General features: G+C 38.5%; 1 protein-coding gene across 8 annotated transcripts in view; it reads right to left on the bottom strand.

The window, feature by feature from the left end:
• The window catches only part of PIAS2 (protein inhibitor of activated STAT 2), a 94,883-nt gene that overhangs the window by 27,995 nt on the left and 43,406 nt on the right, over positions 1-23,482 (bottom strand). For all 8 annotated transcript variants that reach the window (XM_047698138.1, XM_047698135.1, XM_047698139.1 and 5 more), the window contains exons 4-8: positions 19,069-19,119; positions 18,848-18,938; positions 9,239-9,373; positions 6,937-7,042; positions 5,464-5,537 (exon numbers count right to left, since the gene is read on the bottom strand). In XM_047698138.1, coding sequence (XP_047554094.1) covers positions 5,464-5,537; positions 6,937-7,042; positions 9,239-9,373; positions 18,848-18,938; positions 19,069-19,119 — 457 coding nt within the window. The remainder of the gene's footprint in view (positions 1-5,463; positions 5,538-6,936; positions 7,043-9,238; positions 9,374-18,847; positions 18,939-19,068; positions 19,120-23,482) is intronic.

Genomic DNA, 23,482 nt, shown 5'->3' with positions numbered 1-23,482 from the left:
AAATAAAGATGCTGAGATGACGTGAGGCCACAAACAACACACTCACTGAGACCCAGCTGGTGGAGCTCTAATGCAAACACAAATGTTTACTTCCATGGGACTCCTCTTAGCTTTACAACATCACACATGGTGCTGGTTCTTGGTTCCAATTAGCCACCTTTTCCTATTTTGCTAAGAGTTTCTGTTCTATTAGGAATGGAAGCTGACTGAATGCTTATTCAGCACCCTAATGAGATGATCACAGGAATTTCCTGACCCCCTTCCCATTATTAATATAAACAATTTTCACAGTTTTTCTAAAATCAAACCATACTTGCATTCCTAAGAGGTATCCTTTTATTATCATGTATTATTCTTGTAAAATACCGGATTCTTTTTAAAGTAATGGATTCCACTGGCTAGTGTTTTGCTTAGGAATTTTTCATCGTTGCTTTTTATTTGGAAACAACCTAAATAATCACTAAAAAGGTTGAACAATTTACACCACACCCAATCAACAAAATGCCTGTATGATTAAAATAAGACATATCTACAGATATTAATAGTTAAAATATACTGTTAATTTTAAAACAGTAAACCACAGAATAGTATATGTAGCACAATACAATTTTTTCCAATAAACATACACAACTATGAACATAAAGTTCAGTCTAGAAAGATTTATTTCATACTATTAGTAGCATTACTTTTGAATAAGAGATCTTATCAATTTCAAGTTTTAATGTCTGTTCTATTTGAATAATTTTATAATAAAGTAGTTACTATTTGTCAATTTCCATAATTTGTTTCCTTTAAATAATGCTCTAACTCAGCCTACTATGATTTTTTGGAGGGGGTGGGGGCTCCTAGTTCTCATACTTTTGGCTTCAGAATCCCTTCACACTCTTAAACATTGAGAATCTCAAGGAGTTTTTTTTTTTTTAAATGTATTTTTTAAAGAGTTTATTTATTTATTTGACAGACAGAGATCACAAGTAGGCAGAGAGGCAGGCAGAGAGAGAGGAAGAGAAGCAGGCTCCCTGCCGAGCAGAGAGCCCGACGTGGGGCTCGATCCCAGGACCCTGAGATCATGACCTGAGCCGAAGGCAGGGGCTTACCCCCACTGAGCCACCCAGGTGCCCCTCAAGGAGTTTTTATACATATAGATTATATTTACCAATATTTATGGTAGTAGCAATTAAAGCAGACATTTTTAAAACACAAGAACACACAAATACACACTTCATCAACCCTTGGAACACTGACATTACCAATAGTCAGGTAATCCCTATTAAACACCACTGCCTACTCATGAGAGAATAACAGAAAAGAGACAAACTGCATCATAGTATTATTTTAAAAATTGCTCTGACTTTGTGAGCCTCTTCCAAGAGTCTTAGGGCCCCCAAGTATCCCTGACCCATGCTTTGGGAACTTGCTTTTTTTCTTCTTCTTCTTAGGTACCACCTTCATCTCTCCTGTCACTGCCTTAGAATTTCCACGATACAGAGAACTGAAAACATTCACAACTATAGAAGCTGCTGATCCTAAATTTAATCCTAGTGGCTCACAAAAGTTAATGAGCATTTCTCAAGTTAAAAAAAGCATTTATTACCAACTGGCCAAATCTGATTAATTTCCTAATACTGATCATGGTGTGTCAACAAAAGCAGCTTTGTTATGCATTAAATTCTATTTAGTCAGATGATGGACGGATGGATGGATGGATAGACGGATGGATGGAAGGAATGGTTCCTAAACAATGCAATACTTTTTTTGATTAGTAAAATATTTTTTAAGTTTTTACTTAAATTCCAGTTAACATACAGTGTAATCTAAGTTTCAGATGTTATGATATAGTGTTATGATGTTATGATATAGTGATTCAATACTTCCAAACATTACTTGGTACTCATCACAAGTGTGATGTACCCTTAATTCCCCATCACACATCCTCTCACCCCTTTCCCCTCTGGTGACCATCGGTTTGTTCTCTATAGTTAAGAGTCTGTTTCTTGGTTTACCTCTCTTTTTGTCCCTTTGCTCATTTGTTTTGTTTTGTTTTGTTTTTAATTTTTTAAAAAAGATTTTATTTATTTGACAGAGATCACAAGTAGGCAGAGAGGCAGGCAGAGAGAGAGAGGAGGAAGCAGGCTCCCCGCTGAGCAGAGAGCCTGATGCGGGGCTCGATCAGAGGACCCTGGGATCATGACCTGAACCGAAGGCAGAGGCTTTAACCCACTGAGCCACCCAGGCACCCCATTTGTTTTGTTTCTTAAATTCCATGTATGAATTATATCATATATAGTATCTGTCTTTCTCTGACTGATTTTGCTTAGCATAATACTCTCATGCTCTACCCATGTCATTACAAATGGCAGGATTCCATCTTTTTTTATGCCTGAGTAATATATCACATTCATCAGTCGATGGACCCTTGGGCTGCTTCCATACTTTGGCTATTGTGGATCATGTTGCTATGAACATCAGAGTGCAATGTTATGTACAGAGTACCTAAACTGATTTTCACTTCGCTGTAGCCTAAATGCATCTATGTAAATTAAGAATGTATATAGTAAAAATGACCCACATCAGTGGATCCAAACTATATATGAGTCAGAATCTTAAAAGATAAAATCAAACCTAGCCCCCTTCTCTATCCCCCAGCCACCAGCCCACCTCTGCAGGAAAGACAGAAAATCACTAGCTGATATCACTAAAATTGATAAATTTTAAAAACTGTAAAATTCAGACACTGTTCAGAAATATAATTATATACACTTAGATCCCTCCCTCGAGCAACAGTAAAATTGCCTTCTGTAAGTCCCAAGGACAGAGGCTTTGGACTGCACTTCCCACTCCCTAGACTCAAGTCTACTCTGAATCATTTTACAAATATACTGTGAAATGGGACAAACACTTCTTCCAGTACCTGGCAGCTATCATTTTCTGATAGCTTCCTTATCCCAGGGTTCATGTCTCACCCTTCCAAATGCTTACGATCCACTCTGTGCTTCTGTATTTCCTAGCACCACTCCGGATCCGCTGCTACTTCTGCAGCCAATAGGCTGCACTCCTTTCTGCTCTTTTCAGCTAATACTGGTATTATCTCCTCCTCTCATCATCTAACTTCTGTCATCCATCTATTAAATCTGATCAAACATCTGTTTGATTTTCTAATTAACATGTATCATATACTACAGTTAGCTTCAACTTTGTGTTAACACTACTACAGCCTGGAAAGTACCACTTACTCTTTTCTTAGAAAGTGCTGAAAAAAATCAAGTAGTGTGATTTTTTTCAAAGCTCAAGACAACCTGCAAAAGAGACTTAGTGAAAAGGAACTGTTCCCTATTCTTATATAGAAGGAATCTTAACCGCTCTGATATACCACTTCCACTATTTTGAAAATCTGACAATCTGTTAGTATGTCAGTCTCTTATGTTTTGTTTGGGTTGTTCTCATACAGAATAGCACAGTGTTTTTTAAAAAAACAAAAACAGAAAAAAAAAACTTTAAAAAACAAGGTCAAGGAGACAAGACAGAAAATGGAATCATGTAACTGTTAGAACTCTTTAGGTAAGCTATCCAGAAGCACTTTCTTACTGACAGAATAGTGTGCTACTAAAACATAGAGGTAACATGAATTCCTTTCCCATGTAGTGATTATGCCTAGAATATAGCCAGTAAACAACATTTGCTCAATATACTAGGATTAAACTGTAAGAAACTATCAATATACGAGTGTTTTTGACCAACAAAATGGCAATCTCCTGTGTTTCAATTTAACATCCATTTTAACACGAGAGGGAAGAAAAGAGTAATGTGAAGACACTCAAAAGAAATCACGTCTCGGGGCACCTGAGTGGCTCAGTGGGTTAATCCTCTGCCTTCGGCTCAGGTCATGATCCCAGGGTCCTGGGATCGAGCCCCGCATCGGGCTCTCTGCTCAGCAGGGAACCTGCTTCCCTTCCTCTCTCTCTGCCTGCCTACTTGTGATCTTTCTCTCTCTTTGTCAAATAAATAAATAAATAATCTTAAAAAAAAAAAAAAAAGAAATCACGTCTCAAGGTCTGCACATAGCATGGGGGTAGAAGAGGAGGTCCTGGGTCCAAACACAAGCCCTCGTGGGCCTCTGCCACCACTTCAGGCATCAATGCTCCCCACCCCCGCTGCTGGAACAGCAGACTTTCTTCTCTCTGGATCTGACAACCACAGGTTCACCATTTCTAAGCAATCCAATTTCATGCACTTCTATTCCTTTTCAACAGAGCTAAGTTAGTTTAAGTTAATGATAATTAAAAAATAAATTCAGAAAGAAAGAGATCTGCAAACATCACTTTCCAGGGTGACAGAGAGGTGAGCTTATATAACAAGGATATTTATATTTTAGCCCAATTTGGTATTATGGTATATTTTTAAGGTATCTGGAATAATGTCAGAAGACCAAAATTTTTATCCTTGTTTTGCTACTAACTGTGTGATGTGAGTTATCCAACCACTTTTAATCTCAGTTCCCTCAACTCTTCCACACAGGTTTGTTAAGACAGTTAAATTAAGAAACACATCATGGGAACTCAACAAATTATTCCTTTCTCTCTCCCTCTCTCTGACACAATTCTCTCTCCACTTAAATACTGTACATTTCTCACAATGGCGGCTGGTCATGAGGTTCTCCCAAAACTACAATCCTGATTCCGTGACTCTTCTCATAAAGTTCCTTGCATGTGGAAAGGTTCCCCTCCACCAGTACTGATTTTAGAGAAGCCTTCATCCACTATTCCTGACCTCTCCCTATGCTTAGCAAGGTTACATGTGGTATGTATGCCTTCGTTTTCTCATGTGAGTTAGTTTTATCTCTCAAAGTAGACTATTAACTTTCTGACAAGTTCTTATCAAGTCCTCGGTATTTTCTCCCCAAAATTAGCTCAGTAACAAGAACACAGGAGGATCTGAGAGTTACTGACCGATTTCCACTCCACAGTCTCTATATAAAGAGACATAAAATTATTATGCAACTTAGAAGTGCATTACAAACAGACAAAGACATCTCAAACATTCTAATTCATTAAACCAGAACCATCAATTAGCATTTATTAGGTGATAGTAATTTTACTGCTATTTTTCAACACAGTCTATATTCTGATAAAAGGAGCCAACTCTCTATTCTCTCTAAATATTTACTATTAGCTGTGGACTATCTACAGCAAAAAAAAAACTGTGACAGATTATTCTGAACCTAAAGCTCTCTTCCTTTTTTGAAACAATACCCTTTTAGATCTTTCCTTGCTTAGTCATTGTTTGAAGAACATCTGCATTCTTTAGAATTATGTTTAATCATTAAAATTCCTGAATGGGAAAATGACAAAAGTTCTGAATTCTATCATAACGTATCATTCATTCCCACACTTACTTATATTATATAGGAAAATTAGTCATTTATAAAAAGTGAAACACCCCGGAATGTTTTTTTGCGTTACTTACAGGGCACATCAAGGATACCCGAAGGCTAGTTGTAGCAATTTCACTATCAGGATCTGCAGTAAGTTTTTCTTTAACTTTAAAAAGAAAAAGAATTAAAAAAAATTCTTTTAACTGTGATATTCTGAACAGGATTACAGAAATAAATATCATCTTATTTAAAGTTTCCCAAACACTTTGAGAAGGTCAAGAAACTACAAAAAGCAAACAAAAAACCTCCAAAATGTTAAGTATTAATGTAAAAACACAATCATACTTCCAGTATTAGGTTAAAGAATTACAAACTTGCAAACTCTAGATTCACATGTTTGATTGCATTTTTAAAATAACGTCTTTCTAGAAGTAAAATTGCAGGTAAGGAAGAGTTTCAAAACAGACAACTATGTAAGACCGAAGAACAATATAACAATTGGGAAAGGAACTTGCAAAGGAGCTGTACCTGGAGCTTCAGTGCTTTCCTCACACACACTCAGAGGACTTTTTGTTACGGGTACTGGTTGTTTCCAACAACTATTAAATTTGTAAACCAGAAAAGCCAGATACTCTTATACTTCCTTTGACAAATGAAAACTGCAAGAGATGTGCTAATGCCTCTGCAGTTTGATTTTCCCGGTAATGTATACAGGTTACAGTCTCTACAAGGTCACAAACATATGCATGGTCTCTAGGTGGTTAACACTCAACACCATCATAGAGAAAAGGCAAGGAAATGGGAACTGGAGCTGCAGCGGGATGAAAAAACGGAGGGAAGTGCTTCCTTGTCTTCCAGCTCTAGGCAGGAAGACCGCTACTCTGCTGTTTAATGAGATGAGAATGGTTTAAGTACAAGAATGCAAACCATTTCAACAGCTCTACTTGGCTCCCTTTTCAATCTGTAGATTCTTTTCTCCTTTCCAGTTCATCCAGCGTTAAGTAACTGGGGGAAAAATATTGTCTTTCCCAGAAAAATGTCTTGTTCAATTAAATTAAGTTACTGAATTATTTACAGTCTGAGTTAGACTTTTTCTTTATTATTATACATTATGAAAGCAAAGTAAAAAATAAAACCTCTGAGAAGTCAAATATTATTGATAGATATCAACACTTCTTTTGCAAAAAGAGCTTTCTCGTTTAGAATTTTTTAAAATGTACATTGCATTACACACTGGAGGTTCTGAAGACTTGCACTCCTATTTGCGAGTCAACATATGCATCAAAATTACCATCAACCTGACATTTACCTAAATAAGTTTTCATAACAAAGCCAAAAATCAGACCAGTTGGGATATAAAACTGATCCTTAGGAGTGATTTCTAAGAAGGGCTTTTCATTATAGGGCTCTGTTCATAAGAGTATTTTTAACTCAAATTATTTTAGGTTTTTTTAAATAATTCTTCACAAATTATCCCTGTATTGATGTATATTTGAGGCTTGGTTTTTATTTTTTTTTTTTCCATTAAAGCATCTCAAATGCTCCGTCTTACAAACATTACTTACTTAGTGCTCTGGAATGATCAGGGTTTCTAATACCTTTCATTTTTAATCTCTGTAATAACATGGCTGATGTGAGCTGTCGTACAAGATATAGAGACATGGAGTAATTCTACAAAGAAAGATAATCTGTATTAAAGATGAGAGATAATAGCCTATTTACATTAAATACCTGTCTAAGAAACTCTGGTTTCTAAAAATAACATTCAAAATCACTTTCACAGGAAGGTCAAGGACTGGGAAGGGAACAAAATCAACTTAGCTATTTTAGGGAAGATAAAACTCAATCACATTAAAGGTATTTCTCAATCATTTATCACTTTAAAACATCCATGTGAAAGATAACATATCTTAGATCTGTAGTTTTCAAACTGTGTTTCTAATTTAGCATAACTGATTATCCTAGGGTCATCATGGCACGAATGAGAATGTACCCTCCCGGAATGCCCACTTTTAACTAAAATTTTGTTTTCATGTAATGGGACTGTCATAATATTTTCACTGAAGAATGGGTTCCACTGCAGAAACAAAGTTTAAACACCAGTGGTCTGAATTAACATTTCAAATCCAGAGTTTCAAAGTTCTAATTCTGACAGAAGAGACCACCTCTTCTTGAGGTGGTCTTGAACAAATCTTCAAATGAACCCAGTATCAGCTTTCTTCGGAGAAAAACTTTTGACAAATTAACCCCTGTTTCCAAATGCACATTTTATTAGGGAAGGGACAGCTACTGTAGTATTTAAGACACACGAAGAAATGATAAAAATCAAAAAGACAAGGCCAGAAAATAATAGCATCCAATCCCATACCTCTTAGATCTGGCACAAAGGAACCTTCGTTAGCTATTTATAGAGCTATGAAGAGATGAAATAGAATTTTACCTACATGCTAAAAATCTATCTTACTATTTCACTACACATATTCATTCAATTGATCCTATAATAAACAAAATACTTTTAATAGTTATCAAGCCAAATATTGTAAATATCATTTTAATGTCCTTCAACAGTCTTTTTAAGTATCTGAATATTCAATACAGTATGCATATTTTAAGTCAATTAATCATTTTAATTACAAGGAAAGTATATTACTCCCATTACACAGCAAAAAACCCTGCCAGATCTTCAATGTCTACAATCGTTTACTCAAAAATATGTGCTAATAATTACATCAAAAAGATACATTCTTCTATTCAAATTTCTCCCATAAGCTTTAAAGCATTAAGACCTGCTCATTTACCAATGACCCTTGCATTTGCAAGATTTTACTTATCTTTAAACAGGTCTCAGGAAAGTAAGCAACTTTGCCAAAATCAATCAGTGGCCAAGATGGGACTAAGTCAAGATTTTCTGAATCCTTACCCAATGCATCACTATACTGCACAGTTTGTACAAATGAAAAGTATTAGGATCAGTGTCCTATGATAATACAGACAAGTTATGGTAAAAATTCAAAACTGAGAGCTCAAGAAAACAATCATTAGAGAGATAGTAATACTTTTTTTAGTCCAAATATTAATACAAAGCTATTCTTTATGTCCTCAACTCTGCAACTGCCTTGGTGTGACGACCAAAAATTCCTGCTATGAACATATGACTCAATTTCTCTGTCAATAAAATAGGAATATTACCCTTTACCTCAATGAAATAGCAAGACTAAAGCTGATGTTCAGAAATTAACTGAAATCTCTTTTGACATTCTATTATTTCTGTATATAAACAAATAGTTGTAAAACAGAAATTCCTTGTTGTATTAGTCAGTATCCCATAACTAACATAACGCATTTGAGACGAGGAATTAGTAGAAAGCCAGGTTCATCAACCTACAGGTATTGGGAAAATAATGTAATTTTAAGTAAATATTTTCATATGAGATTCCCAAATTATCTGAAGTGACAGCTGTTCGTGTAAAAGCTGGAACAGATTATTTCCAACCACATTTAACCATTTTCCTCAAAGTCTGATCAGCTTTGTCCCTCTTCATAAATACATAACATTACCCAAAGTTTCCAGTTTCTGAAAACCCTACTTAAACACATACATAAACACAATTGTGATTAAGGCATTTCCTTAAGAAGTACTGTAATTACACTCACTTCTTTTCCAAGAAAATAAAGAGATGACATTTAGGACATCTTGAACTTTTCAACCCTAAGAATCCCTACATCTCCACTCCTGAATTGAAAATCACCGCTTTTCAGGAATTAAGATCAGAAAACTAATAGGTGAGAGCTAGTACCCGGAGCTAAGACAAGACAAATCAACTCCTAGTGAGATCACTTTCACGCGCTACCCAGAAGAGTCTTTACCTTTCCGATTTCTGATGCCCAAGAAATGGAAATTTGGTTTGGCACAGCTGAGGATAGCCTAACTAAAGATGTAATATTCAAAGGGCGTCCAGGGCGCTTCTGTTCAATCCCATTTTTAGGTGGTGGTGCATAACCCTAGAACCGTAAGAGAGAAAAATCATTTTAAAATTCTCTGTTGGGGAATCAAACAATTTTCTCCAAGACCGACAATACGTTTGTCTAACTTCCATTACATAGATCCAATACACACTCTCATTTTATCCTGGAAATCACAAAATCTTCACCCTAAAGTCACCAATCCAAAGAGGAAACAGACCTTTTAAGAAACGCTATATTTCACAAGTTAGAAAAGCACCAAAAAACGCTGCATCATTAAAATTAAAGATACTAACATCTTGCCATACTATGAATCTTTTTCCTTTTTATAAACAATAAAGTTGTACCTCTTTGTATTAATCTATCGTAGGAGCTCCTATTTAAAACACATTCAAATACCAGGGATGGGAAAGAGGGAAAACAAAGTTTGGGGATTAAAGAACAAATTAATGCAAAAATAAATTGCTAATGCTACATTAAAATAAACTTCCTCGCACAGCGAAGGAAGCAATCAACAAAACTAAAAGATAACCTGCTGAGTGGAAGATATGTGCAAATGACATATCTGATAAAGGCTTAGTATCCAAAATATATGAAGAACTTACACAATTCAACACCAAAAAAACCCACAAAAAAACAAAACAAAAAAAAAATAGTAATAATAATCCAGTTAAAAACTGGGCAGAAGATGAACAGACATTTCCCCAAAGAAGACATACACATGGCCAAGAGATAAAAGAAAAGATAATCAACATCACTCATCATTAGGGAAAGGCAAATCAAAACTACAGAAAGATTATCACCTCGCACCTGTCAGAATGGCTAAAATCGGAAACACAAACAACGGTTAGTGAGGATGTGGAGAAAAAGGAATCCTTGTGCACTGTGGGTGGGAATGCAAACCGCTGCAGCCATTGTGGAAAACGGTATGGAGGATCCTCAGAAAATGAAAACAGAACTAGCCTACAATCCAGTAATTGCACTAGTAGGTATTTACTCAAAGAATACAAAAACACTAATTCAAAAAGATACATGCACCCCTATGCAGCATTGTATACAACTGCTCAAGTGTTTTCTATTTATGGAAATAGATGAATGGATAAAGAAGTGGTGCTGCATACATACAATGGAATATTATTCAGCCATTAAAAAAGGGAAATCTTGCCATTTGCAACCACGTGAATGGAGCCAGAGTATACGGCTAAGTGAAGTAAGTCAGAGAAGGACAAATACCATATGATTTCACTCATATGTGGAATTTAAGAAACAAAACAAGTAAAGGGGAAAAAAGAGAGAGAAACCAAGAAATAGACTCGACTACAGAGAACAAACTGATGGTCACCAGAGGAAGGAGGGTGGGGGGACAGGTGAAATAAATTATAGGGATCAAAGAGTATGCTTTTCATGATGAGCACTGAGCAATGTATAGAACTGCTGAATCACTATAATATACACCTGAAATTAATATAACACTCTATGTTAACCATACTGGAATTAAAATTTTAAAACAATAAAAATTTTTAAAAATAACAAAAATAAGATATATTTACTATAAATAGTTTATGGGGAAAAAAGAACAAATTAATGGATTTCAAAGGAATTATTAAAGTCTTATGAATGAAAGAAATGCTCTCCATTGCCTTATTTCCAAGTAGAAAATAAATGGTCATTTTTAAAAATCAGAACATGTCAACAACGAATAATCAATATTTCAATTGGCATTAAATTAGCTTGATGGCTGTAATACTGATATTTATGCTTTATTCTTTTTCTAATCACTAAGTAGTTGTTTTAAATAGCAAGTGCACTCATTTTTGATTCACATTACATCCAATTCTCAATTACCAAAAGACTTCTCAGTTTGTAATTTTCAAAACTAAAGTATTTTTTAAAGATTTTACTTTTTTGTCAGAGAGCGAGCGAGCACAAGCAGGAGGCGGTGGCAGGCAGAGGGAGATGCAGGCTCCCCACTGAGCAAGGAGCCTGAAATGGGAGTTGGATCCCAGGACCCTGGGATCATGACCTGAGTGAGCCAAGGCAGACGCTTAACCAACTAAGCCATCCAGGTGACCCTAAAGTAATACTTTTTAGAAAATTAAAATTTCTTAGCTGTGAAAACATCTATATACTGTAAAGCAGATACCATATTTCACCGAATCTAAAATGCCACTGATGTAATTTAACTGTGTACCACTGAGAAGGAAAAAAAAAAACACACTCAGTTAATGATACAACCTAACATATCACTACTTATTCCTGCATGCATAGCAAAGAAATACAAGCAAAATGAACTGGCAAACATACTCCTTTTAAATATACAGTAAAATCTTCTGAATCACTTTTCACTCAGTCATCAATGCATATGTTTCATGGCATCTTCCTAAATGCCACTAAGAGCTCTGGAGATACAAGTATTTCTTATGACTATATTCTACTCCACCGGCGTCCCTCGGAATTCCTTGCAGATCACTGAGATACCCTTAAGGTAACTGCATGTGTTAATGCTGATACAATCTGGATCTTATGAGAGTGTACTGATCGAAGCTTTTCAGACAACAACCAGTATTTGTGAACCTTCCTTAAAATGTTCTTAAATCATCTGTTGCTTAAAAAAAACCGAAGGAGCACAGCTAACCAGTCATGCCACAGGAATAACATCACGACTGTACTAGGCAATGACAACACACTATAGCTTGCCACCTGGTCATCAGCAACTGTAAGACACCTCTGGACTCTAGTGATGTTAAAAATATGCATGTTAGAAACAATGAAATACAGTATTGGTGGCATTACACAACAGAGCTAAGGAACACAGTCTATCACAACTAAGGAACCTCTTCACTGCCTCGTAGGAGGTATGATAGTAATTATTCGGTGGGAATACACCTAACTTGCAAACTATGACTTGCATCAAGACTTGGAAAATCATTAAAAACAGTTTGGGCAGGGGAAGAAGGAAGGCAAAGAACATAACTTCAACAATGGCCATTACACTATAGAAAAGGGAAATTGTGTGTGCGACTGCGTACACGTGTACAGGAAGGTTATGCCCATCTCAAGTTATTCAAGTGAAATAAGACAAAAACAATTCAATCTCTTACCAAGACTCTACGAATTGGTTCAATGAGAAAAAATCGTAAGAAATATCAGCATTCCGGGCAATTCTGAATGAAACCTTTGTTTTATCTGTTTTCTGTCTTCTGGTATGTTCACTGGTAGGTTAGCCAAATAAAACAATGGCACAGGATCTGCCAAGATGATAAAAATAACTCATGAACTAGCCAAAGAGTAAACTCCCTAAACTGGAATCAAATAAACAATGTTTTCAGTCAGTCTGTAGAGGAAGAGAGCAATAAGAGAGGGGAGACTAGGTGACTACAAGAATGAGGTAGTAGCAAATTCAAAATCAATTTTGGTACTAGTCTCAGCCACCTCAAGTACTTTAAATCTATCTCTACCCTACCCAACTAGTTTGATTTCACTGGCAGTTCTGAGTTATCTTTTAACTTGTATTCTCCTTCTGACCATTATATCACCTCCATTCAGCCATTAATTACCTGGCTATTGAGAACAGGGTATAATTGCAATTTTCTAAAATATGAATGTGCAGCTTTAACATATTTCTAATGATTTTCCATATCTAAAGCAAAAACAAATTTAAGTTCATTTGATAGGGGACCTCTGGAGGAATGCTAAAAACCTTCTTTAAGAAGGCTGGTGGAGGGGTGCCTGGGTGGCTCAGTCGTTAAGCATGTGCCTCCGGCTCAGATCATGATCCTGGAGTTCTGAGATCGAGCCCTACACTGGGTTCCCTGCTCAGTAGGGAGCCTGCTTCTCCCCCTCCCACTCCCCCTACTTGTGTTCCCTGTCTCACTCTATCTCTTTTTCTGTCAAATAAATAAGTAAAATCTTTAAAAAATGAAAAACAAATAAATAAATAAGCTGCAGGAGAGCCAGTAAAGATGTCAGTCTCAACCTAACGTTCCAATGAAAAATACACTCGAAAACCTTTCTGTAATGTACTGTGACGACATCCTACCTGACTTGTAACTGGGACAAAAGTTGACAGCATTATTCCTTTAACATTTCCCTCTGGAATTTCCTAATTACTTCTATTACCACTACTGTCATACTGTCAACACAGATTTACTATTTTACTGTACATTATAAAATGTTCAAGGATAGATATAAGTAGAGAAAAGTACCCACCAGCCAGCTTCACTAATTACCAACGATATGTTTCCAATCTTGCTTCACTTGCCTCTGGCTCCGCCCACAGCCCACCCAAAAATACACACCCCACACATATACACATTTATTCTAGATAATGCCACTTGACCCATACTTCTATATGGTTTTAATAACACCTTTCAAGAAAAGAAAAAAACAATATCACAACCTTATAAAATTAACCGTAATTCTTAAAAAATACCTAGTATCCAGTGTATATTCAAATTTCCCAACTGCTTCATATGTCTTTATTATTGAAAATTTTTAAACATAAAAAAAGATGGGGTACCTGGGTGGCTCAGTCGGTTGAGCATCTGCCTCCTGCCCAGGTCATAACCCCAGAATCGTGGGATCTGCCCCACGGCAGGCTCCCTGCTCAGCACAGAGTCTGCTTCTCCCTCTGCCCCTCACCCTGCTCACCCACTCTCTCAAATAAATGAAATCTTAAAAACTATATACATATATATGAAAAAGGCATAATGAACTCCCATATACCCATCACCCAATTCAATATATATTTGCTCATAAACAATCTTTACTTATTTAACCTCACTCCCATTCCAGATTATTTTAAAGCAAATCCCAGGCACATCATGTTACCCATATATATAGCCTGGTACACAAGATGTCCTTTTACAGTCTGATTCAGAATCCAAACTAGAGCCTCACATTGTGGTTAGTTGTCTCTGAAGTCTCCTTTATTCTACAATAATAATTTTTATTGTCCTCCACCCTCTCTTCTTCTTCTCCACTGTCATTTTTTGTTGAAGATACCAAGACTTCTGACCTGAAGAATGACCTCACTTTTTGCATGAGGCTTCCTCATGGTATAAAGTTCTGCTGCTCCATCTCCAGTAGACGTTTTAAGCTGGTAGCCAGTTGTGCACGCTTGATTTGATTCAGATTTGAATCTTCAGACACAAAACTTCATAGGGAGTGTTACGTACTCCCCACCGTACCACATCATGAGGCACGTAATGAGTTTGCCCCAGTTTACAGTGATGTCAAGACTGATGAGGAATTCAGCTGACGTCAGCCTGACCCCTCCATGGTAACATTCCCCATCAAGCTTTGACCTAATAGTTTTAGCACCATTGATGGTTACCTAGATCGATTATATAATTAAGGATTTGAAAAGAATGGCTTTCTAATCCATTATTCCTTTTGCTTATATTAGTTAAAATGTTTCCATAAAAAAAACTTGACTGTGCATATGTCTGACTACCCTGAAATCAATGACTCTCTGCCTTTATCAATTTTTAGAATACTGAATTAGTACAACCTCCAATGGTTTATTTCAATGTAATTATAAACTCAATCATATATTTGATAGTTTTGAGTCCACTGTAGTATTATCTTTTAGATAATCCCATCTTAGGCCACAGGAATCTGATTAAATTGGGGGACAGAAGTGTATGTTTAAAAGAAAATACTGACTTTACCTCAGTCCAGATTTACTGTGAGGCAGACCATGTGCATAACTAATACATAAAGGAAAATACATATATGAGAAAAAAGAAATCCATGAACAGAGAAAAGAATATATTAGGATAAAAGGGTGGACATCGGGGCGCCTGGGTGGCTCAGTTGGTTGGACGACTGCCTTCGGCTCAGGTCATGATCCTGGAGTCCCGGGATCGAGTCCCGCATCGGGCTCCCGGCTCCACGGGGAGTCTGCTTCTCTCTCTGACCTTCTCCTCGCTCATGCTCTCTCTCACTGTCTCTCTCTCAAATAAATAAATAAAATCTTTAAAAAAAAAAAAAGGGTGGACATCAAGAAGACTTCTGACTACATCAAGAGGAAATATTTGATTTCTGCCAGCTGAATTGCAGCACATATCCTCTCCATTCTACAAAATCTTTCCAAGTAATACTCCCCACTGTCAACCCAATTCTACAATATCCCATAACGTTACAGCTCCACAGATTTACAGAAGTTTCTCAAAATCTGTTTAAAAAGAAAAACAATTCAGCCTCTCAAAATCATTCAAAGCAAAGAGAGTCTTTTTCCTCTTTCCTTTTCTTCTGTTCTTAAAAACATAAAATTTTCTCATCTTTTATCAGTTTGTACACTGGCAGCCGAGGGAGCCAAAGACGGGGAAAGGGGATACTCTCAGAGACAGTTTCACTTTTATCTGTCCATGCTGTACATGTCATTCTACAGGTCCTGCTGTGAGCTGCTTACTGTTGTCCTTGTATTAAGGGATCTTAATCCCTTGTATTAAGGGATCTGAAAAACTGATGCATTGCAGCACCTGGGTGGCTCAGTGGGTTAAAGCCTCTGCCTTCAGCTCAGGTCATGATCCCAGGGTCCTGGGATCGAGCCCCGCATCGGGCTCTCTGCTCAGCGGAGAAGCCTACTTCCCCCTCTCTCTGCCTACCTGCCTCTCTGCCTACTTGTGATCCCCGTCTGTAAAAATAAATAAATAGAATCTTTAAAAACAAAACAAAACAAAAAACTAATGCATGAAGGCATCTCCTAAAAGTCACCATCCTAAAACTCATGGGTAAAACAGCACAGGAACTGCTTTCATCACTATTTGACCCTTAAGAATCCAGGGACACATTGCTATTATCAAGGTAATGCTATTTCTCATTCAGCTTTCTCTTTGTTCATGCAGTATCATGGTTCCATAATAACTGGATACTGCAATAAAGGTCTACACAGAGAGACTGGTTCCAGGACACAAATCCAAATACATTCATAGTTCTCATGGGGAATTCCATGACTGTGTCAAGCTTATTCTCTAGGATTTGCTGTGCAATAAACTAGGAGCATGGGCAAGGATCACATGTCGAACTTCTTTGTGACCTGTCAATGTTTCTTAAAACTGGAACAAAGTCCCTGAGATCTCCATGCTGGTGAGGAGTTCAACATATTAATTTCTAAAAGGTCAGTCAAGTTTCCTCTTCTGAGGCTGCAGTATACTCCCATGATTTTCATAAACCTGCTACATGCTAGTAACGGCTCTGTATTTCATTACCCCAATCAGTAGCAACTGTGGATCAAGAAGTGGTTTAAGGAGTTTTCTATCCGTTGCATGTAAATTTACATCAGCTGTTCCACAGAAGGTCACAGAGCCAAAAAGCCTCTTTGAGGAAGTCTGGCATTTGATCTCTGGGATGGCCTGATTAGGTCAGGAAAGCCCCCCTCCCCAAGCCCCCGCTGCTTTCTGTTTTTGAAATCTGTCTTTCCCTTTGTCCTAAGGCTCCCTTTTTTCAGCTCCTTCAAGAGCCCCTGGAGCCACTGAAGACCCCTGGCTCCAGAGGAGAGGACCAGACTCACTACACAGTAACTGATATATTCACAAACAGTCTAATATAAGCACTGAAGGGTTAGTTGGTGTTTTGGGAAAGAAACCAACAGTGACTGAGTAAAAATCTACCAGAGAAAGTACTCAACTGCCTAATTTCTTTGCTCTCAAAAAGACTGAAGAGTGACACATTCAGAGATTTCCATAGATAGGGCTCATGGATGAAGATGCCATCCCAAAGAATAACACTGCTCCATTTGGAGTATTTTGTGGAACCTGTAACCACCATATTTTCTGCAGCAATGCCGGAGTTTAGGTAGAACCTCACACATTTCAGATAGTCCCCATCATTGGCACAGCTGCATGATACTGGACAGGTCTTCAAGGTAGGCCTAGATACCAAAAAGATCTTCACAGTTAGATCTTCCAAGGGTGGTGAAAGGGTTAAAGAGGAACAAAAATGAAGGTCAAAGAAACTTTAACAGGTCTCAGACAAAGAAAACTGGGTATGAATGGTCATTGAAAGTGTGTAGAGGCATTCCACAATCTGTGATTTTCCCGAGATTCCTTCGTCACACATGTGGCCATCCACTGGCATTGGGTGGCCTTCAGTTTCAAGGAAAATTGCCTCTTCCCTTGGTTCAGATCTTTGTATGATCTATCCAGATAAAGGACAGCCCCTAAGAATCTACTGTTGCTCATTGCCAGAAACCTGAGAAGCAAAATGTCCCACCTGGGTCTTGAACAAGCATGGGGCCATGTAAGCATTTCTCCTGACCAACATCTACTCCATCTTCAATTTCCTCGTTCATTCCCAAAGGACTATCTCAAATGACTCAGCCCCATAAACATTTTTCAAGAAAAGCCAAGCAGCAACAGTGCAGTATTGCTCAAGCTCTTTAAAATTCATGACATAGGTACTTCTCAGGTCTCTAAATCCATAGGCTATCAAGAGACAAACAGGACTCCTGACAATCAAGTCAGATATTTGACTACAAGGATTGGCTTTGGCCATGGGCTGTCTTCACCTTGTGGTGGGCGGGGGTAGAGGGGGCGGTGCTCAGTGACAATCATCTGGCTCTGGTAGAGCCCAGAGTCCTAGACCACATTGTCCTGCCTGCTCAGATATTCATGTGTGTTGCCTATATACTTATCCCAGAGCCAAGCCTCGTGCTCAGCAGGGATACTAAACAGCTCCTCCCTGCCCCACCACCTCCTTCTCTGTGGTCTCTGCTGCTGAAATGGCAACTTAGCATCCTCATGAAATAACTATTTCCTGCACCATATCCTGGATGAAATGCACCTCCACTTTGCAGGGCTTGACAAACAGGCCATGCTCTCCTACTTTTCCAATTGTGGCTTTGCCAGCCTTCTACAAAGCTGCACTAATTTACTGACTTATTCCAAGCCTCAGTGGAGACAGACATACATTCCAGTTCAATAATTCAGTGTTATTTTAAGATGTGATGAAAAGGATCTGAAGAGTCCAGAGTTATCTATCAGGCCAGAAACAGGCTGTACTGTGTGTGTGTGTGTGTGGTAAGTGCTGAAGCCGACATACTGCTTCACTGCTTAAACAATGGGCTGTCAATCAAATACCGTTGCATCTACCCACCCAGGTGTGCACATCATGGCCTATACTTGGAATCCTTGATCTTCACATCCAGTCGCTCTCAGCAGCCTCCACCTTTTACCATCTACTCCATGGAGAAGGCCCAGCTAATTCAGATAACTACCACAACATACTGCCCTACCTATGCAAGTCACACCCTGTTATTAGATCATTTGATATGATCCTAAGAGTCTTTCACAGTGCCCCTGATTCCTGACACAACATTCCAGGCTCATCTTTTCCATCTCCCCCAGACCTGGAATCAGCCACTTCTCCAAGGAGTCATGAATCCCTCTAGTGGAGCAAAGTATTGAACGTGGATAGTAAGTCTGCTCATTGGTACGGAGTTGTCATTGTTTCTTTGTGAGTATTTAGACTAAACTTACATGCAAGCCTGGTAAAGAAAATGCAACTTACAGGCAAAGGAAACAGCTTCCCATTTACTTTTATACATAGACTATTGGGATAGTTGTCTTCTTGAGGGCAACTTGTCTCTGCCAGGCAAAGTCTGTATTAAAGAAAAGAAAAAAAGAAAATTGTTCTTAAAGAGTATACCCAAACATATTTACATATTTCAAGTTCATGACTATATGCACATAGTTAGCAAGTATAAAATTAACAGAAAATTTCAAACTCACCTCAGCTGAACCTGGACTGTATAATCTCTCCTACCACCTGGCAAAAAATCCCTATTGGAAAGAGAAAGAAACTGGGTTGAGAAGGCACAATGAGAATTCACAGGAACATTCGTGCAAAAGCATTGTTAATATTTTTGTTCTTATTCCTAAAGATTAATACTCCCCTACCAACAGCACAAGACTTAATCAAAACACTATAGTGATGAGAACGCCTCATTTACTTAACATTTAGTCATGTCTTCATGGCAATTTTAAGGTATTTTCAATTCATAGGAACTTTCGTGAACAGACAACAGATTTGGTTAACATAAAAAGAAGTACCCTCGGTTCTAAAGGAGATTAATAAATTAATTTGTTTGCTCATAATCACTCTTACCTTGGCTGAGCATTTTATTTTATTTTTAAAGATTTTATTTATTTATTAAAGAGAGAGATCACAAGTAGGCAGAGAGGCAGTCAGAGAGAGGGGGAAACAGGCTCCCTGCCGAGCAGGGAGCCCGATGTGGGACTCGATCCCAGGACCCTGAGACCATGACCTGAGCTAAAGGCAGAGGCTTAACCCCTGAGCCACCCAGGTGCTCCCTTGGCTGAGCATTTTAATCATGTGACTTTAAAAAAAAATATGTAAGAACTCATTCACTAGACTATCGGTCTGGAATGCAGACTGAGCTTTAGTTTTTATAGCATGTGACTCTATTATAGAACCAAAATGAAGAACGAGTGCCTGGAGTCTCAGCATCTCTGTACCATGGCAACTTCATAATTAAGTATCCAAATAAGGACACAGAACCTCTTAGAATTTCTACATGAGAACCTAATAGAGTCCCATATAAAATATTTTTGGCACTGAACCTTCCAAAGCCTTGTCACTAAGGAGCCCACAGTGAAGCGGCACTGTGATTGCTTGGGAGCTTGTCAGAAATGCAGAATCTTGGGCCCCACCGCAGACATGCAAAATTAGCATCGGCACTTTAACGAGCTCCCCAAGTGATATGAATGCACGTTATAGTGTAGAAGTATGTCCTTAGCCATTATCATCAATCTTGGACTAAGTCAAGGAGAAGAGTACTAGAAATCAGTCCTTTCTTAAGAGTACATTTTGCCCCCACTTTGCTCTAACTGGGCCAGTCTTCTGTCACTATGTTCACTGGAAGGCAGTAAAGCACCACAGTGACCAGCTTGAGTTCTACAGTCCCAAACTGTAGGACCTCTGGCAAACTATTTAACCTCCCTGTGCCTCTGTTTCTACATCTATTAAAGATGGAAAATTATGAAGCTGTTGCAATGATTAGATGTGTTAATGATACATGTAAAGTGCCTGGAAGTATAAAGTGCTCACTCAACTAGTGTGGGCAGCCAGCTGCTATGATTATTAACTCTGCTTTGACTTTCCCTCGCCAGTAGCCTCCACCTTCTCAAATGTCTATTCAAAATAATCCCCATGCTCCAGACAACACTGACCTCTTGTGAGTAACCCATATCATTCCCCTCATATAAATCAAAAAACGTTTCAGTCTAGGTGCTGGTTTAGCAACAAAGACACAATATTTGCTCTCAAAGGTCTCATGCTAGTAGGTAATAGATATATGCTACTAAAATAAAATGTGGCAAATGTTATGGTACTTTACAAAAAAACAGGTGCTACGGAAAAGATGCAAGTTTTACTTTGTCTTAAAAGTTCAAGGCATTGGGGCACCTGGGTGGCTCAGTGGGTTAAAGCCTCTGCCTTCGGCTCGGGTCATGTTTCCAGAGTCCTGGAATCGAGCACCGCATCGGGCTCTATCCCAGGGTCCTGGGATCGAGCCCCACATCGGGCTCTCTGCTCAGCAGGGAGCCTGCTTCCTCCTCTCTCTCTCTGCCTGCCTATTGCCACCTTGTGCTCTCTGTCTGTGAAATAAGTAAATAAAATCTTTTAAAAAAAAGTTCAAGGCATTTATCACAGTCCAGTCAAACTAGAAAATAAGGTTTGTACAGCAGTGGTTCTGCCTATTTCTACTTAAACAAAATTCCATCATTAACAGTGACTTCACTGGTGCAGATTCTCAGCAAAAGGGAAGGGGGAAGATCAACCAGAGATACCTAACAAAATCTTGTTGGGTGGGAAACATAATCTGAAAAAAGAGCAATGGTAAAAGACATACTAAAAAGATAGCTGGGAAAATGATGTAAAGGGTTTTAAATAGCTTGCCTAAGGATTTATACTTTATGCCAGTAAGGGAAATGAACATAAACTGGGAAATGCAATGTGCTATATATGTTCACAAACATGAGGAGTAATTGAGTAAGCATCTTCTGACATTCAAATTTCTGCCAGTCACCGTTCTAGGAACTTTCACATGTTCATCTCATTCATCAAATATAAAGCAGGCATTTTACTGTATGTCAGGCACTGTGACAGGCTTTGAGAATATAAAAAGGAGTAAGATGTTGTCATCGAGTTTGTAAATTCAAGTAGTCAAATAAATGCAATGAAGCTTTAAGAGAAAGTAAGAATGTAGTACAGTGAGACAAAGTGTGTGTTTGGGGAAATCTGGAAAGGCATCACAGAGAAGCTAAGACTAGAACTGGCCCTAAAATACACTTCAAGTTTGCCAAACAGAATGGGAAGGAAGAGGATATGCAAAGGGACAGAGCTGTAACAGGCCAGCTGCTGGGGAAGAGTAGAGTGACAGGAGATGCAATGAGACAGAAAATGAGTAGAACAAGATGTTGAAGAGAACTGCCAGGAAACAGAGCGTGGACTTCAGGAACTATCACTCCAGGGTTTTAAACACAAGAGAGAGAACACCGAATGGACTTTAGAACACTCACACGGTTAGCAGAAGAGTTAGGGGACCACTGCAATTGTATCAGCAAAAGATGAGGGCTCAAAGGCTACTTAAAGGTAAACATCACTGAGTGATATTTAGGCATAAAACAGAATCCAGTGACTGACTAGATACAGAAGGCAGGATAAATACGGGAGCATCTAGAGTGGGGCCCAGGTTTTGGAATGGGGATAAGGCTACTCACCAGGGTAAGAAGTGCCCCAGCCACTGACTGAGGTGGTGATTATTTTTCCTATGTTACATTGGGTAAATAAGATTCAATGGGCTTTAGTAACTTACCCAGGGGCACAGAGACAGGCCTAAGTGGTTGGGCCAGTATTCACATTCCACTTGGTATTATTCCAAAGACCATGCTAGCTCCCTAAAGGACATAGTTGCATCATGTTTTAAATCGTGAAAGAGAAATAAAGGAAGGATCAGTAGAGTGCAGCAAACCGACAGGACGTGGTGGATGAGGTGTGGGATAATACAAAGGGGGCTCTGTGTCTGTGCAAATCCCACGCCATTAACGAAATGGGTAGTGGGAAGAAATATACCAAGCACAAATCTCCTTGAAGCCAGTTTATTTTTTCAACTTTCCACCCCTGGTGCTGGGAACGCTGCCTGGATCATAATAGGCAGCAAATAAATACATGCCGTGAAGCTAAATGAATAAATGAAAGAACAAAAGATAAACAAGCAAGTTTGGGCAGAACCAAAGTTCAATTCTGAATGTGCTGTGTTTGATGTACCTGTGCATCACCGAGGCAGGGACAGTGAATATGGACTCTAGAGCAAAGTGGAGATCTTGCAGCCAGCAACATAAAAATAACAACGCACATTCATGAAAACTATCACAGAGTAGTGAGAAAGGAATCACAGACTGATTCCTGGGAACCCAAAAGAGAAGTCAGTGCGAGAAGCTGAGACGGGATGATTAGGGAGGCACTAGTAGCAGATGGAAGGGGAGAGCTAAAACCAAGAAGAGAACTGAACTCACTGATGAATCTTCACAAGACTTAATAAGAAAAGAACAAAACAATCTGAACCTGAATGTATCCGAGCCTCATTTAGACTTTACTTCCATGACATGAGGGGAGAAGCTGGATGCACAGCAGGGGTTCTCTAATTTGTCAGATACTGGGAACACCTGGGGAGCTTTACAAACTGGGTTCCATCCTCGGAATTCTAACTGAATTGGTATGAATGGAACATGGGTATTCAGATTCCTAAAAGCTCTCAGTTGATTCTAATATGCAGCAAAGTGTGAGAACCACAGGCACGGAAGTTAAATGACACCACAAGAAGTACCTCTGGATCCAAATCCAGCATGTGTAATATGCTATGAAGTCAAGGAACCGTTTTTTTCAAGGAGAGTGGTAAGAAATATTCTAAGAACGGAAACAGAGCTCTTTGGAGAAGTGATCGATTCCAGAACTGGGGCAGAGAAATTACAAAATGAACTTAGAGCACCCCGTGGTCCCAAAAAGTAAAGCAGTGCTCAGGAACCGATGGAGACATACCAAAGGGCACAGGAGCCAAATCAAAGATCAGCCAATAGCCAGAGGTAGACCAGTCTGTAAACAACATAACTTAAAATTATCACA

Source organism: Lutra lutra, chromosome 12 (assembly GCF_902655055.1).
Source record: "Lutra lutra chromosome 12, mLutLut1.2, whole genome shotgun sequence".
In the NCBI taxonomy this organism is placed as follows: Eukaryota; Metazoa; Chordata; class Mammalia; order Carnivora; family Mustelidae; genus Lutra; species Lutra lutra.
Note: the sequence above shows the minus strand (reverse complement) of the source record. Positions and strands in the feature narration are given on the sequence as shown.